At 46.4% G+C, this 15562-nt stretch overlaps 1 protein-coding gene across 5 annotated transcripts in view; it reads right to left on the bottom strand.

The window, feature by feature from the left end:
* Positions 1-15562, bottom strand: part of AMN (amnion associated transmembrane protein) — a gene marked incomplete at its 5' end in the record, with an annotated part of 73630 nt that overhangs the window by 13091 nt on the left and 44977 nt on the right. For 4 of the 5 annotated variants that reach the window (XM_083615806.1, XM_083615809.1, XM_083615807.1 and 1 more), the window contains 4 exons: positions 191-273; positions 8722-8830; positions 10332-10469; positions 11680-11915. In XM_083615806.1, the coding sequence (XP_083471932.1) occupies positions 191-273; positions 8722-8830; positions 10332-10469; positions 11680-11915 (566 nt within the window). The remainder of the gene's footprint in view (positions 1-190; positions 274-8721; positions 8831-10331; positions 10470-11679; positions 11916-15562) is intronic. The other variant, XM_083615808.1, reaches the window with a different exon arrangement.

Raw genomic sequence — 15562 nt, 5'->3', positions numbered from 1 at the left:
GAACCAACAATTGTGGGTCAGCTGGGGCAATTAGCTGGATGTATATATCCAGATGCATATAACTCTGGCCTCCAAACTGTCTCTTCCCATTCTCAAGTTGTTGTTTTGTAGTGGCAATACTGATTTCTCCCAGGTGGACTGAGGGCCTCCAGCCCCACTTAAACCATGTGCAGCTCTAAGAACAACATACCAAACTGAGAAATGTGTGGAGTATTCTGTTCTGATACACCTCGATCTCAAAACCAGCAGAATATTCCAAGGAAATGATGGCTCCTGCAGTTTTTTACATAAAAAAGAAAGAAGGCAAGAAAACATAACCATTGTTTTAGCAATTGCTATGAACCTCCTACCTATAGGTGGCCATTCATAGCTCTAGCAGCTGAGTTGGTTGCTGCAGGGTGGTGCATGTTTTTAGATGACCCTATGAATCCCAGAGCAATCCTACAATCCTAATTGGCACTTCTAGATCGTTGGATACAGTAAGCCAGCAACTTACGCAGGGGTTATGTTCCGGGGATTGCACCTAAAGCCCAAATTGTGTACACAGTGGTACCTCCAGTTACGAACTCAATCCGTTCTGGAGGTCCGTTTGTAACCCGAAACTGCTCGTAACATGAGGCGCGCTTTCAGTAATGGAGCCTCCCGCTGCTGCCGCGTTGCCAGCACGCGACTTCCGCTAGCATCCCGGGGCGAAAGTCGCAACCGGGAGCATCTACTTCTGGGTTAGCAGAGCTCGTAACCCGTAGTGTTTGCAAGGGGGATGGTACATAACACAAGGTTCCACTGTAGTCAAGACACATTGGGTTCAGTGGCAGGTGGGATTGCCGAAGCCTTTCCTCCCCCCCAGATGTGTGCCCTTTACAGCACCATTTTTAATTATATTTCCCCCAAATGCATAAAACTGAATGTGCACAAGTTAAATATGTGTAAGCTGCAAGCTTAAGCCCAGCAGAAGGCAGGGTTGAGGCTAACAGACAGTCAGGGAAAATACACATTCTGGCCAAATTCCCCCTCTCCCTACCCTCTCTCTTTCTCACGATGCAGCCATGATTAACCAACTCCCACCTTGTAGACTTAGAATCCAATTCCATCCTCGTAATGTTGAAGAAACTGCAAGAACCTTTTCTTTGTTACCAATGGGACTTCTGTGTGTTTGGCGTGTGAATGTGGCAGAACAGGGTCTGGTGGGACTGGTAGCTCCACCTCTCTAGCTTTTAACTCTGCTATATACACCAATCTTATTTTTAAAACCCAAGGTAGACTTCCTGGGGCCTGGAGTACCCTTGGCCCTGTAGCAGGTAGCATATCTCACTTGCTGCAGTTCTTAACTCTTCTGCAATTCTCTATAGTTTACCAGTGAGCCAGTGTGGTGTAGTGGTTAAGAGCAGTGGACTTGTAATCTGGTGAACTGGGTTCGCGTCCCCGCTCCTCCACATGCAGCTGCTGGGTGACCTTGGGCTAGTCACACTTCTCTGAAGTCTCTCAGCCCCGCTCACCTCACAGAGTGTTTGTTGTGGGGGAGGAAGGGAAAGGAGAATGTTAGCCGCTTTGAGACTCCTTAGAGTAGTGATAAAGCGGGATATCAAATCCAAACTCTTCTTCTTCTTCTACCTGATCTCTTGCAGGTGACACATTATGAGCTGTAGCTGTGAGGAGTGGCTGGATAAATCACCCTACATCATGCCAGGTGGTTGACTAGATAACCTTTTGCACTCTCCAGAGCTCTCCACCTAATCATAATATAATAATAATAATTTATTATTTACACCCCGCCCATCTGGCTGGGTTTCCCCAGCCACTCTGGGCAACTTCCAACAGAATATTAAAATACAATAGTCTATTAAACATTAAAAGCTTCCCTAAACAGGGCTGCCTTCAGATATCTTCTAAAATTCTGGTAGTTGTTGTTCTCTTTGACATCTGGTGGGAGGGTATTCCACAGGGTGGGTGCCACTACTGAGAAGGCCCTCTGCCTGGTTCCCTGTAATTTCACTTCTCGCAGTGAAGGAACCGCCAGAAGGCCCTCAGTGCTGGACCTCAGTGTCCGGTTAGAACGATGGAGGTAGAGACGCTCCTTCAGGTATACTGGACCGAGGCCATTTAGGGCTTTAAAGGTCAGCACCAACACTTTGAATTGTGCTCGGAAACGTACTGGCTGTGTGCACTTGAGATCCATGCACGCATACTCTTCAGTCTCACATGTACCCCACATTTCTAGGGTGGCCCTTCTTATACCAGCTATTTCTGCAAAACCATCCAAACGAATTGCCTACAAGGCCACTGTCTTAGAAGCTATGCAGAAGTCCAGGCCTCCACAGCTCTTATGTGATTAACATGCTTTGAAGGTCCCAGGTGCACTTCCATTGCATCTGCAGGTAAATGGATCAGGTGGGAGGTATTGGCAAAGTCCTGTGCCCAAGCTAGATGGGCACAGGGTGGAAAAGAAGAAAGGGACAGCCCAAGCTTCAGACAGCTTCATGTGAGATGAATTAATGTGCATGCACACCTGGCAGGCAAAAGATCAACCCCTGGCATCTCCAGCTGAAGCCGGGAGGGAGAGACCCCTGCTTGAAACCTGGAGAGCCACAGCCAATCAGGGCAGACAATTCTGAGCTAGATGGACTCTGCATCGGCCACTTTCCTATTGTAATAAAATTTTAAGGTCTTATATATATAATAAATGTTCATAAATGTACCAAGCAAACATAAATATATGCAAACATAAATACCAACATAAACCTAAGTACCAAGCGAACATAAATATATAAACCACATGTCTGAAGCAGCACAGGAAGACAGTCCTGAAACCATTTTGACTCCCAAACTGACCAAATGTTTCTCTGCCAGGAGGGAGGGGGTGAGGGAACCTTCCCATTGTCTCAGGAATTAAGTGATTACCATCTCAAAGGAATGGCCAGACTACCAGAAAAGGCAATCAGGTAAGGCAATCAGGTAACTTGCCAGACAGGAGATAAACAACACACTCATATTTCTGTTGTAGACCGCCTTTTCTGTGATGTAGGTATGATGTTTGTGGGGGGTGGTTTTGGGTTACACCCATTCTGTGATGTATTTATGATGTATGGAGGGGTGGTCTTGAGCTCCAGGGCAGGGAATTTAAAATGTCTATATAAGGGCAGGCACACCTTTGTTCTGGGTCCTCCTCTGCTCCTCCGCTGTGTGTGAGAGGAGCACCCTGTTGCAACAGTTCAATAAAGATCAAGCTTAGAAGCTGCTTTGCTTTTCAATATTCTCTGGTTGGCCTCTGTTACTTTCTCCTACTGATGGAGAACCTACAAAGGACTCTATAAGGGTTCTTGTGTACCCCATAAGGGAATAAGGGCAGATTTTGTTTACAACACTGTGTCTCAATGTCTTCTGCCTCCACTCAATGCAAAGTGCGAGACAGCTATAACGTGCCGTTTTCATGGAAAGAGTCGATGCGGCTGCGTCCGTTCTACAGGGACTCTGATCCATTTAATTTGCTGCTCTATCAATGCTAATGGGACTTGGCTTCCTCTCTGCAAGGGGCACCGTTTTACAGACAGCTGGAGCAACTTGCATTGGCTTATTCTTTCCCCTTCACATCTTCACACTCCTACTTCTCAGATTAGACCTGTCTTCCTACCACATCGTTGCTCCTGCTCCCAAATGCTAAATTCTGCCCAGACTGAACCTCCATGCTTAGATCACTTAAACTAAGGGTACGGAAACTCAAACTCAGGGGGGCGAAATGTGCCCCTCCAAGACCATTGGGACTCCAAACCACAACCCTTCTCTCCATGCTTTGGCTCTCACAAACCCGACTTTGCACCTTCCTTCAATGTTTTTCCCTGGATGGAATATATCCTTGAACTCTGATAATGCCTCCTTCTTGCCTGCACAAAGGATAGAGAAGGGTGTGTTGCAGAAGCTAGCCTGCTGTACTGTGTACAGTGGCTCCTGAATCGGCTCCTGAACGCCGCAAACCCGGAAGTGAGTATTCTGGTTTCCCAACGTTTTTCGGAAGCCGAATGTCCAACGCGGCTTTCGATTGAGGGAAGGAAGCTCCTGCAGCCAATCAGAAGCTGCGCCTTGATTTTCAAAGCATTTCGGGAGTCGAATGGACTCCTGGAATGGATTACGTTTGAGAACCAAGGTACCGCTGTATATTCATTACTCCATTTTGCTTCTGGCCCCATCCGTCACTTGAACGTGGCCACCAAAAGTTACATATGGCTCTCTGGCTGAAAAAGATTCCCCAACCATGGCTTAAGAGTCAGTGCTGCTTCTTTTTCAGCTGAAGCACACCAGAGTGCAGTTCTGGCGCCTCTCAAGCGGGTGCCATTGCGGGCCGATGCTCCCCCCGCCTGCGTCTTGCTTTTAAGTACTTCTGACAAGCCCAAAACAAACATTTCAAGTCAAAACAGAAGCTGGTTAGCTTGTGCGAGTCTACACTTGTTGTTGTTTTAGATCTGTGAGTCCACCTAGCTCCTAACCGCTCCTAGCCCTGATTGGTCAAGTTGCAAGATGGGGTCAATTCATATTTCCTTTTTTTCAATCCATCTCTCGTGTAGCAGCGGCAGGTTTTAAGCTTTGCAGCAAGGCCTCTATCGTTGCACACACACACACAGGTTTCTGCAAGGGCCCTTCCGAGCTGCTCTAGCCATCCTCCTGGATCTCGGAGGTGGCAGAGGTGCATTTATTTGACCTGCACCAGAACCAGGGGTGACCCCCCAAACCAGCTAGAGAGACAGCATGCTGTGGTTTTTTTCTTGTGTGTGGGGGGGGAAAGCACTACTTATAGTCATGCAAAATCACCTCTTTTTATGATTTTAGCCGCTCTGAGCCTGGCTTTGGCTGGGGTACAAATAAAAATGTATTATTATTATTAAAAACATGGTGCAAACTTAGCACAAAAAAGCCTGCTTGCCAGCCACTTAGAGGTTTGAGTAAACCTGGATTTTCCTGGCGCAGAACTGATGGTTGTGCGTGTTTCAAGAGGTGCAGCCAGCCCTGTCTTTACCCAGGAGGAACTACAGTGGCAGGCCACTGAACTTCATGTTCTCCATGGCTCTGTATTAGTTTATTGGTTTTTCCCTGGTGAAGAAAAAAGTGGCTTCTGAAAAAAAATGTTATTTTAATCGCTTTAAAAGACTCGCCTAAGCAGCATATGGTGGCCCCCTAAAGCATTCAGTTTTCATATGGTAATTAGGAACACTGTACAGAAAACCTCCACGTTTGCCTCCCAGGTAAACTAACAGACGAAAACCACGAGGAAGAAGAACGAGAAATGGAACTAACCTGTTGGATATATATGCCTCATTTTTAAATTGCATTTACATTTTAGGTCCAGCACAGTTGTCTTTAGTTGGCCTCAGTTCCAGCTGTAGGCTGGAATGTGTTCCTAGCAATAAACAGGGGCTGAAATAATTTGGTAATTCGTGACCTTTTGCTTTTGTGTTCAGGGCTGAGATAATTATGGTATAGACAATGAGATATAGGCAACGCACCAGGCACCTTGGGTGATCATATCTGATCTCCACGCTGTGATAAACTTCTACCTGCTGATTTCAGGCTGTTGCTGATAAGTTCGGTTTCCCCCTGGCCACTTAGCAACTCTAGGTTTAAGATGAAGCTCTGTCTGTTGTGACCCGGCCTACCAGACTTGGGACTCTGCTACATTAGCCAAGAAAAAACGCTTTATATGCATTGTTTATACATTCTAACACTGTGACACCAGATGGCGCTGCAGAGTCCCGTTTTTGCTTACCCGATTTCTCATACAAAGTTTGCAACGCTTTTAACCGAAACACTTCTTTCATGTGTCTAGCTCCAGCCTTGGACTACCAGGAGCTGGGCACTGCCTCAGCAGAAAAGAGGACAGGCAGATCTATGATAAAATCCTCAACCTGGTTTTGGACTACAACTCCCATCAGCCCCATCAGTCAGGAGTGATGGGAGTTGTAGTCTAAAACCAGGTTGAGGATTTTATCATAGACATGTGGCAAAGTCACTGTTTCCTCATTTCCTGGACTTAAGGTTTTTTTTTCCAGATTTCTCTACATTAAACTCACTTGAGGAGTACTGGAGAGAATTGAGTTTGAAACCTCACTCAGCTACAGAGCTGACTGACTGGGTGATTTGGGGTAAGTCATCATATTTCAACCGAATGTACCCCACAGACTTGTTGCTAAAAGGAAAAGAGGGAAAGAACCATGTGTGATGCCCAGAATTCTTCGGAGAAAGAGTAGGATATTGATAAATGTGGAGAAATAGCCTTTATCTCTCACCCTCGCCTAGATCACAAAATTGTTCCTTAGGAAAAATGAGATAATCCTGTGAATGTCAGGCTGGGGCTTTTAAGAAGAAGGATAAGATAGGAATTCATCCGGCAAATAAACTGACTCCCCATGCAGTCTGAGCTCCCATTGGAGAAATTTAAAGAAGCTACCATATGATGGATGGTTGTCTAATGTGAAAAGAGCAGAGTGTTATGTAATGGATTGAGTATCAGAATGGGGAAAATCTAGGATCACATCTCCATTAAAAGCTGATAAATTCACAGTGTTACGGGCTGCCAGGAGAATCAACTTGTGTGTGTTTAAAATTTGCCATTCTGTCATGACATCTTGGGAGGGTGGGTAAGATGCAAAGCTACTTAACCATTTTTTATTGCAAGATGTTTGATGGAATTTCAAATTCAGGATGCAACGCTATACACACTTAGTTGGGTGTAAGCCCCACTGCACACAATGGGTCTTACTTTTGAGTAAACATAGATGTTGTTGTTGTTTAGTCGTTTAGTCGTGTCCGACTCTTCGTGACCCCATGGACCAGAGCACGCCAGGCACTCCTGTCTTCCACGGCCTCCCGCAGTTTGGTCAAACTCATGCTGGTAGCTTCAAGAACACTGTCCAACCATCTTGTCCTCTGTTGTCCCCTTCTCCTTGTGCCCTCCATCTTTCCCAACATCAGGGTCTTTTCTAGGGAGTCTTCTCTTCTCATGAGGTGGCCAAAGTATTGGAGCCTCAGCTTCACGATCTGCCCTTCCAGTGAGCACTCAGGGCTGATTTCCTTCAGAATGGATAGGTTTGACCTTCTTGCTGTCCATTGGACTCTCAAGCATCGATGGGATTGCATTATTAACTAATTTCCCGCCCCCCTCAATATTTTTACTTATAAGTCCTCCTGAGTTAACTGTTGATGAGACCCCAGGTATGTACATAGATGGGGACCCAGGAAAGATGCTGAAAAGGAGGGAGGGTACCAATTGGGTAGCCATCTATGAAATGTGCCTGCCCACAGACCAAGAGAGATCATGTTCTGAAGCTGGGATGGAGAACCTGTAGCCTGCCAGATGTTGCTGGACATCAAGCCAATTTTTTATTTTGTTTTTCTCATCAATGTTCTGTAATGTGTTTTTAAGGTTTACACCACCCTGGGATCTCCTGATAAAGGGTAGTATATAAATTGAATTATTATTATTATTATTATTATTATTATTATTATTATTATTATTATTATTGACTCCCATTGTCAAAGGTCCCCTAGCCCTGCTCCCTTCTTTCTTAAAAAAAAAACAAAACTCACCTCAAGTCAATTTTCAAAAGCAACATCTGGAACTGTTCAAAATGTGAAAAGTTTGCATTTATATTGAATTTCAACAGATAGCACTGTTCCAGCTTTTCTTTTGATGCAGTACACATATTGCCATGAAGGGCTAATCCACACTTAGCTTCCCTCTGCTCTTTCCAGGCACAGTCTGAAGTTTAAAGCTCTGTGTCCAAACACCATCCCATCCCCCCGCCCTTTTGCTCCAAAGCTTTCCCTGCACAAATCTGCTCTTTAAACCTCAATTGGAGCAAATGTCAATCAGCAAAAAACCCCAACTAGCGTTTGCTCCGATTCAGCTTAGAAGAGCGGATTTGCATGGGGAAAGCTTGGGGTGGGGAAAAAAACAAACTCAGACATGGCGTGTTAAAGCACAGACCTCTGCCTAGAAAGAGTGGGGCAAAAAGTAGATGTAGATAAGCCCTAAGATAGGAACATGGGAATCTGCCTTATATCATAGAATCGTAGAATTGGAAGGCACCCTGAATATCTAGTCCAGACATGCTCAACCGGTCGACAGCCATCGACAGGTAGATACCCGGCGTGATCCTGGTCGATCGTGGGTGATCCTGGTCGATCACAGTATTAAATGAAGAGGGCTAGGAATGTCGCCACCCTCCACCCCAAAAGAAGATCCCCAAAAGAAGCTCAACAACTCTTGGTAATCTCCCCCCGCTTCCAGTTAGCCGCCACCTTCCACCCACCCCACACACGCTCCTCCTCCCTCCAATGGGTAGATCACCGTCAGTTTTTTTAATACTGGGAGTAGATCGCAGTCTCTTGGGAGTTGGACATGCAGGAATATGCAGCTGTCCCATATGGGGTTCGAACCTGCAACCTTGGCATTATCACCACCGTGCTCTAACCAACTGAGCTATCCAGGCTGACCTCAATATTGAGTCAGTCCACTGGCTCGTCTAGCTTAGAGTTATTGACTGGCAGTGACTCTCTCGGAGTCTCAGGTAGGAGATGTCAAGGACTGAACCCGGGGCCTTTTACATTCAAAATACAATATATGCTGTATTTCCCAAATCCTTGCAATTGTACCTGTTGGCAGAGCGAATTGCAGGCGAACTGATTTGCTCCTCTGTCCTGCAAACAGCTATAACAAAGCTGGTCTTCACTTACCGCACATTTCACAGCAATGGCCAATGGGCTTCAGGGGGTCCTTGCACATCACCTGTGGACATTGATTCCCAGACTTCTGGAGCAAGGCAGCACAGATTCTGTCGTGGTCCTTCAACAAGAGCAGGTAGATTACTCAGTGAAGAAAAAGGTTTCCGCCTGCACAAATGAACTGGTTTCCAGAGATCTCCAATGCAGATACCTAGGTGCTCAGACAAAGACTACTATACCCAGTGCTTTTTTTCCTGGGGGGGGGGTACGCAGGAGTACGCACCCTCCCCAAACATTTAATCTAAAGTTGGTCTTATTGAGGGGCAGGATTTCAATATGAGTAGGAAAATGAGAAGAAGAAGAGTTTGGATTTGATATCCTGCTTTATCACTACCCGAAGGAGTCTCAAAGCGGGTAACATTCTCCTTTCCCTTCCTCCCCCACAACAAACACTCTGTGAGGTGAGTGGGGCTGAGAGACTTCAGAGAAGTGTGACTGGCCCAAGGTCACCCAGCAGCTGCATGTGGAGGAGCGGAGATGCGAACCCGGTTCACCAGATTACGAGACTACCGCTCTTAACCACTACACCACACTGGCTCTCAAATGAGAGTACTCCTAATCATTTTTTAAGGTGAGGAAAGCACTGACTATACCTATTGCCTGCCTGCTTTTAAGAAGAATATAAGAAGAGTCTGCTGGATCCGGCCAAGGGCCCATCTAGTCCAGCATCCTGTTCTCACAGTGGCCAACCAGATGCCTGTGTGAAGCCCACAAGCAAGATTTGAGCGCAATAGCTCCTGTGGTTTCCAGCAACTGGTATTCAGAAGTGTTGCTGCCCCAAACGGTGGAGGCAGAACATAGCCATTATCATTGCCACGCTCCTCTCCTCAACTGCAACTGTCCTGAAATCACCCCCTACAGAGCAGTTAGGCCAAGGGAAGGGGGAGCCTGTCTTTCAATTTCTCTGTCTGATGTACTGTTTTTGTGTATTCTGTTGAAAGCCGCCCAGAGGGGCTGGGACAACCCGTTCAGATGGGCAGGGCAAAAGCTGTTGTTGTTGTTGTTGTTGTTGTTGTTGTTGTTGTTGTTGTTGTTGTTGTCTAATTCCAGCAAGGAACATCTCTGCAGGCACACCTGTCCCCACAGGCGCCATGTTGGCGATCCATGTGTTGGGCTAGCAGTCTTGCGCCCTCATGTACAAGTTTGTCCACCTAATGCCTCCCGTTTCTGTCAGAATTCTCCAATATCCCTACTCCTTTCTTTTCTGAATTTGTTGTTATTCACGTTTTATAATGTATTTTATGCTGTTTTTTGTTGCATCAATTAAGTGTTTAAAATTTCTTGTTAGCCACCCTGAGCCCAATTTTTTGAACCGGAAAGGGCGGGGTATAAATAAAAAATTATTATTATTATTTATTATTACTGGTTATGCAGAAAAAGAGCCCCAGAAGACTTCACTGGCTGCACTGATCCTTATATCTCTGCAAAGTATTCTCAGTGAATCAGCTTCAATAACCTAGCATGTGGGTTTTCAATAGGCCAGACTCCTTCAAACTCCTATCTTGAAGCCTCTTGATAACGGAACCTAGTGCCTCAGAGAATGCCAGTGGCCAAGAACTTACTGCAGCATTTCCACATTCGCAGCCCGATTTGTCTGGGCACCTGGTGTTCAACAGCTGGAATGCCCCTTGTCCATGGAACTGTAGCTTTGCAGAGGAGCTCTGCATATACTCTGCCAGGGTGTTGTCACTGGTGAACTTCTAATTCCCGTTCAGGAGAAAGTGGCGGTGATGGGGAGGCAGGGGGGAAACAAAACTCAGAAATCAACAGTTCCCTCAAGAAAAATCACAAGCAACATGATCAGATTAAACGTACAGCTGTTTTTATGTCTAAGCATTGTAAACTGCTGTGATTCTGAAATAGCAACCAGCTGCTATTGGAAGGGAAGACTCTGTGACCTTGGATAAGCATCGAAACAATAGTGAGGGATAAGGCTTGATTCATGCAAATCAGGCCACTTGAAATCGAGAGTGTGCATGAACACAGGGAGGCTTTTCATGTGTGAAGGCTGCTTGACATGGTGATGTCGCTTTATCACAGTGCCAGAGAAAATGCTGTTTCAGACCACCAATGTGCTTAATACAGAGGTGGCTAACTCGCAGTCTGAGGTCTCGATCACAAGCAATTTTTTTCTGACGTTCCAAGACCGCACCGGAGGATGTGTATCTCTGTGTGTGCATATATGTGTGTCTGCTTGCATGTGTGCATGGAAGAACAGAAGTGGATTTAGGGGCAGCACTAGGGGTGCGGGGCACTGGGTATGCAGCTGAAGAATGTTCTTTTCAAATTTGCTAAGTGCTTGCCAGGCTTCAGCAAGGAGGCATGAGGACTCTGACAAGGTCTTAGAGTTTTCCTGCCTCCTCCCCCCAAACCGGGCAAGTGATTACCTGGGAAAGAGAAGGGAGAGCTTTAGAAGAGTTTGGATTTGATATCCCGCTTTATCACTACCCCAAGGAGTCTCAAAGCAGCTAACATTCTCCTTTCCCTTCCTCTCCCACAACAAACACTCTGTGAGGTGAGTGAGGCTGCAAGACTTCAGAGAAGTGTAACTAGCCCAAGGTCACCCAGCAGCCGCATGTGCAAGAGCAGGGAAGCGAACCCGGTTCACCAGATTACGAGTCTACCGCTCTTAACCACTACACCACACTGGCTCTCTTCAATAGTGGACCCTTCAATAGTGAAGACTGGATCATGCCCTCCCCCAGAGCATCCTAGCTTAGCTGGCGTGAGGAGGTGGGCTGCTGCTTTAATCTAGCAGTAGGGCTATACCTGTCCCCCTCCCCAGGCGATTCACAGTGAATCTGGAGGAAGTTGCCCATCTCCACTCACAATCTTTTATTTTATTTTTGGAATCGCAAAACAGAAAATGGTGAAGCAGCCACGGTTTCATCTCAAAACGCCCTGTTTTACCTGCCCCAGGACTGAAATGCTCCTGAGCCGTATGGCCTGCTCAGACGACTCGATGTTCACACGGAAGGACGTTTCGGGCGGAAAGATAACGTCATCGTACTGGCACGGGACTCTTTCTTCATCCACGGAGAAGATGTGTTTGCCTCGATCGAGGTTGTCCAATGAGGTTGCAGCACGCCACAGGGTGGGGTCGTACCACTGGAAATTATCTGCACTGGCAAAGGTGACTTCTGAAGCTAATAGGAGGGAGGGAGAAACTTGTGGAGTCTGTTCTGCTTCACTGAGTCATAGAATCATAGAATAGAATCATAGAATGCTGAAGGTCATGGGGCCCTTTATATAGAATCATAGAATCATAGAATCATAGAGTTGGAAGAGACAACAAGGGCCATTGAGTCCAACCACCTGCCAAGCAGGAAACACCATCAGAGCACTCCTGACATATGGTTGTCAAGCCTCTGCTTAAAGACCTCCAAAGAAGGACACTCCACCACACTCCTTGGCAGCAAATTCCACTGTCGAACAGCTCTTACTGTCAGGAAGTTCTTCCTAATGTTTAGGTGGAATCTTCTTGCTTGTAGTTTGGAACCATTGCTCCGTGTCCGCTTCTCTGGAGCAGCAGAAAACAACCTTTCTCCCTCCTCTATGTGACATCCTTTTATATATTTGAACATGGCTATCATATCACCCCTTAACCTCCTCTTCTCCAGGCTAAACATGCCCAGCTCCCTTAGCCGTTCCTCATAAGGCATCATTTCCAGGCCTTTGACCATTTTGGTTGCCCTCCTCTGGACACGTTCCAGTTTGTCAGTGTCCTTCTTGAACTGTGGTGCCCAGAACTGGACACAGTACTCCAGGTGAGGTCTGACCAGAGCAGAATACAGTGGCACTATTACTTCCCTTGATCTAGATGCTATACTCCTATTGATGCAGCCCAGAATTGCATTGGCTTTTTTAGCTGCCGCGTCACACTGTTGGCTCATGTCAAGTTTGTGGTCAAACAAGACTCCTAGATCCTTTTCACATGTACTGCTCTCATGTACTGATATTTATTCTTTTTATTTGTTTATAATTAATGCTAAGATTTCTTTTTTAAAGCGTGGCAAGTGCATGAGGTAAACTCACCCATCTGCATGCCCAGCCGCTGCACATGGGTGACTTCCAATTTTCATAATTAAAAATAAATGAGAACAAGGACCCTAGGAATCACCCATGCCATATTGATATTGTAAATTGCAGAACAGAACCTCTAATAGCAAAGCTCATAAATCCACTGAAATTCCGATAATCTGAGCTTTCATTACAAATATAGCGCATTTCTAACTTATTTCAAATATTCCAGTATTCTTTTTTGTTCTCCATTGAATTTCCCATATATATATATATATATATATATATATATATATATCGCTGAAGAATTGATGGTTTTGAATTATGGTGCTGGAGGAGACTCTTGAGAGTCCCATGGACTGCAAGAAGATCAAACCTCTCCATTCTGAAGGAAATCAGCCCTGAGTGCTCACTGGAAGGACAGATCCTGAAGCTGAGGCTCCAATACTTTGGCCACCTCATGAGAAGAGAAGACTCCCTGGAAAAGACCCTGATGTTGGGAAAGATGGAGGGCACAAGGAGAAGGGGACGGCAGAGGACGAGATGGTTGGACAGTGTTCTCGAAGCTACCAGCATGAGTTTGACCAAACTGCGGGAGGCAGCAGAAGACAGGAGTGCCTGGCGTGGTCTGGTCCATGGGGACACGAAGAGTCGGACACGACTAAACGACTAAACAACAACAACATTTGTGTTGCTTGGCCTTACATAATATGGAGGGAAGTCTACAATCATGGGAGCCACACTTTAAGGGGGACATTGACAAACTGGAGTATTCCAAGAGGACAGTAACCAGGATTTTGAGGGTTGTGGAAATCAAGTCGCTAAGAGAGCAGGTTGAACGAGCAAGCTATGTCTTGCCTGGAGACAAGAAGATGAAGGGGAGACATAATAGCAGTCTTCAAATTATCTGAAGAAGGTGGAGCAGACATGTTTCTCTATGGCTCCAATGAACAGGCCTAGAACAATAAGGGGAAGGTCATAGCTCAGTGGTAGAACATTTGCTTTTATGCAGGAGATCTCAGGCTCAGTCCCCAGTATCTAAAGGAAGGGCTGGGAATGCCCACTACCTGAAACCTCAGAGAGCTTCAGTCAACCAGTATAGACCAGTGGATGGGCCAGTGGTCTGACAGTTTTCTGTGTTCCGAGGGAGGGAACCAGACTTTGCCTGGACATCAGGAGAGATGCCCTGATGTTAAGAGCTGTGGAACAGGCTGTCATGGAAGACATCGGCCTCTCCTGGTGGTATTTAAGAAGTTCTTGGACAGCCACCTGCCAGGGATGCTGCAGTTGAAGATCGCCCACTGTACAAGGGGTTGGACTAGACCGCTGGTCTTCAATTGGTGGGTCAGGACTGTCAGTGTATGTAAAAAAAAAAGGTTCTGACCTCCCTTTGTCGCCTCAGCCTGGTCCTCGGACCCTTGTCAGCATAAAAGAGTCCACGAGAAAAGTATCCTTGCAGAGTACTTTCTGTTTTTATTCTTAAAAGTCTTTCTGCAAAAGCCACTGACCAACTATACACATCAACACTACCAGCTTTCACCAACCAACCAACCAACCAACCAACCCAACAACAAACTAACATTTCTCACTCTATATATACAACCCTGTGCAGGCCGCTGACTCATGCTGACCCAGCTTTTTAAGCATTAAAGAAACAGCGGCTAATTTTTAGCCCGTCACCCCCTAGTGGGTCACAGCTTGATCCAAGATGGGTTGCAACAGGAGCACTGCCACCATGCAAATATATGGTGAGCCCCTAAATGCATGTTTGGTTTAAAGGTGAGTCATGGTGAGAAGAGATTGAAGATACCTGGACTAGGTGACCCTGAAGGTCCCTTCCAACTTTACAATGTTATGGTTATCTGTGGAAAGGTGGAGATGTCACTCCAGATGCTTCCTTCTCCCACACCCCCTCCATCTTCCCTCTCTCCCTTCCTTGTGAGAATGCACACAATGGGGGCTGAGGTCCATCCCTGTCTTGTTCCCAAGGAAGTTCAGCCTTGTTTCCCCTCTGGCCACTCTTAAGAGGAAGCAAGGTGCATTAACTGCACCTTTGATCTAGGTCAGTCTTTCTCAACCTGTGGGTCCCCAGATGTTGTTGAACTACAACTCCCATCACCCCTAGCTAGCAAGGCCAGAGCTCAGGGATGATGGGAGTTGTAGTCCAACAACATCTGGGGACCCACAGGTTGAGAACCGCTGATCAAGGTGATAGCCCACAGCTGATTACTGTGGCTTCATACATATCACCCATCTAAAGCACATGACTACTCCCCCAAAGAATTCTGGGAACTGTAATTTGTTAAGGGCGCTGGGAATTATAGCTCTCAGTGTGGGATAGACACTTCCCAGGGTTCTTTGGAGAAAGTGATGTGCATTGAATGCATGGTGCGTATGCAGCCTGGATTGGTGTGGTGTGATCCAGTAGTTTAGCTCTCAGTCGGTAGAGCATGAGACTCTCAGCCTCAGGGACGGGGGTTTGAGCCCCACCTTGGGCAAAAGATTCCTGCATTGCAGGGGGTTGGACTAGATGACCCTCATGGTCCCTTCCAACTCTACAGTTCCATGATTCCACGCGGCTATCCTCTGGTTTATTATCCCAGACATATTACAAGAAAGCTGCACAGATCTTATGGAAGTCGCTGGGGAGGATCTTCCACAAACATCAAGTGTGAGTAATCCTGGGGAAAGCCATGGATGACGATAACCGGAACAACTTTATTAGCAATGTATCAGCCACTGGTCCCCCTGCCGCCGCCCCCACCCCAGACCC

Source organism: Podarcis filfolensis, assembly GCF_964270895.1.
Source record: "Podarcis filfolensis genome assembly, chromosome: 1".
Lineage (NCBI taxonomy): Eukaryota > Metazoa > Chordata > Lepidosauria > Squamata > Lacertidae > Podarcis > Podarcis filfolensis.
This window is presented reverse-complemented; position numbering and strand designations above follow the sequence as displayed.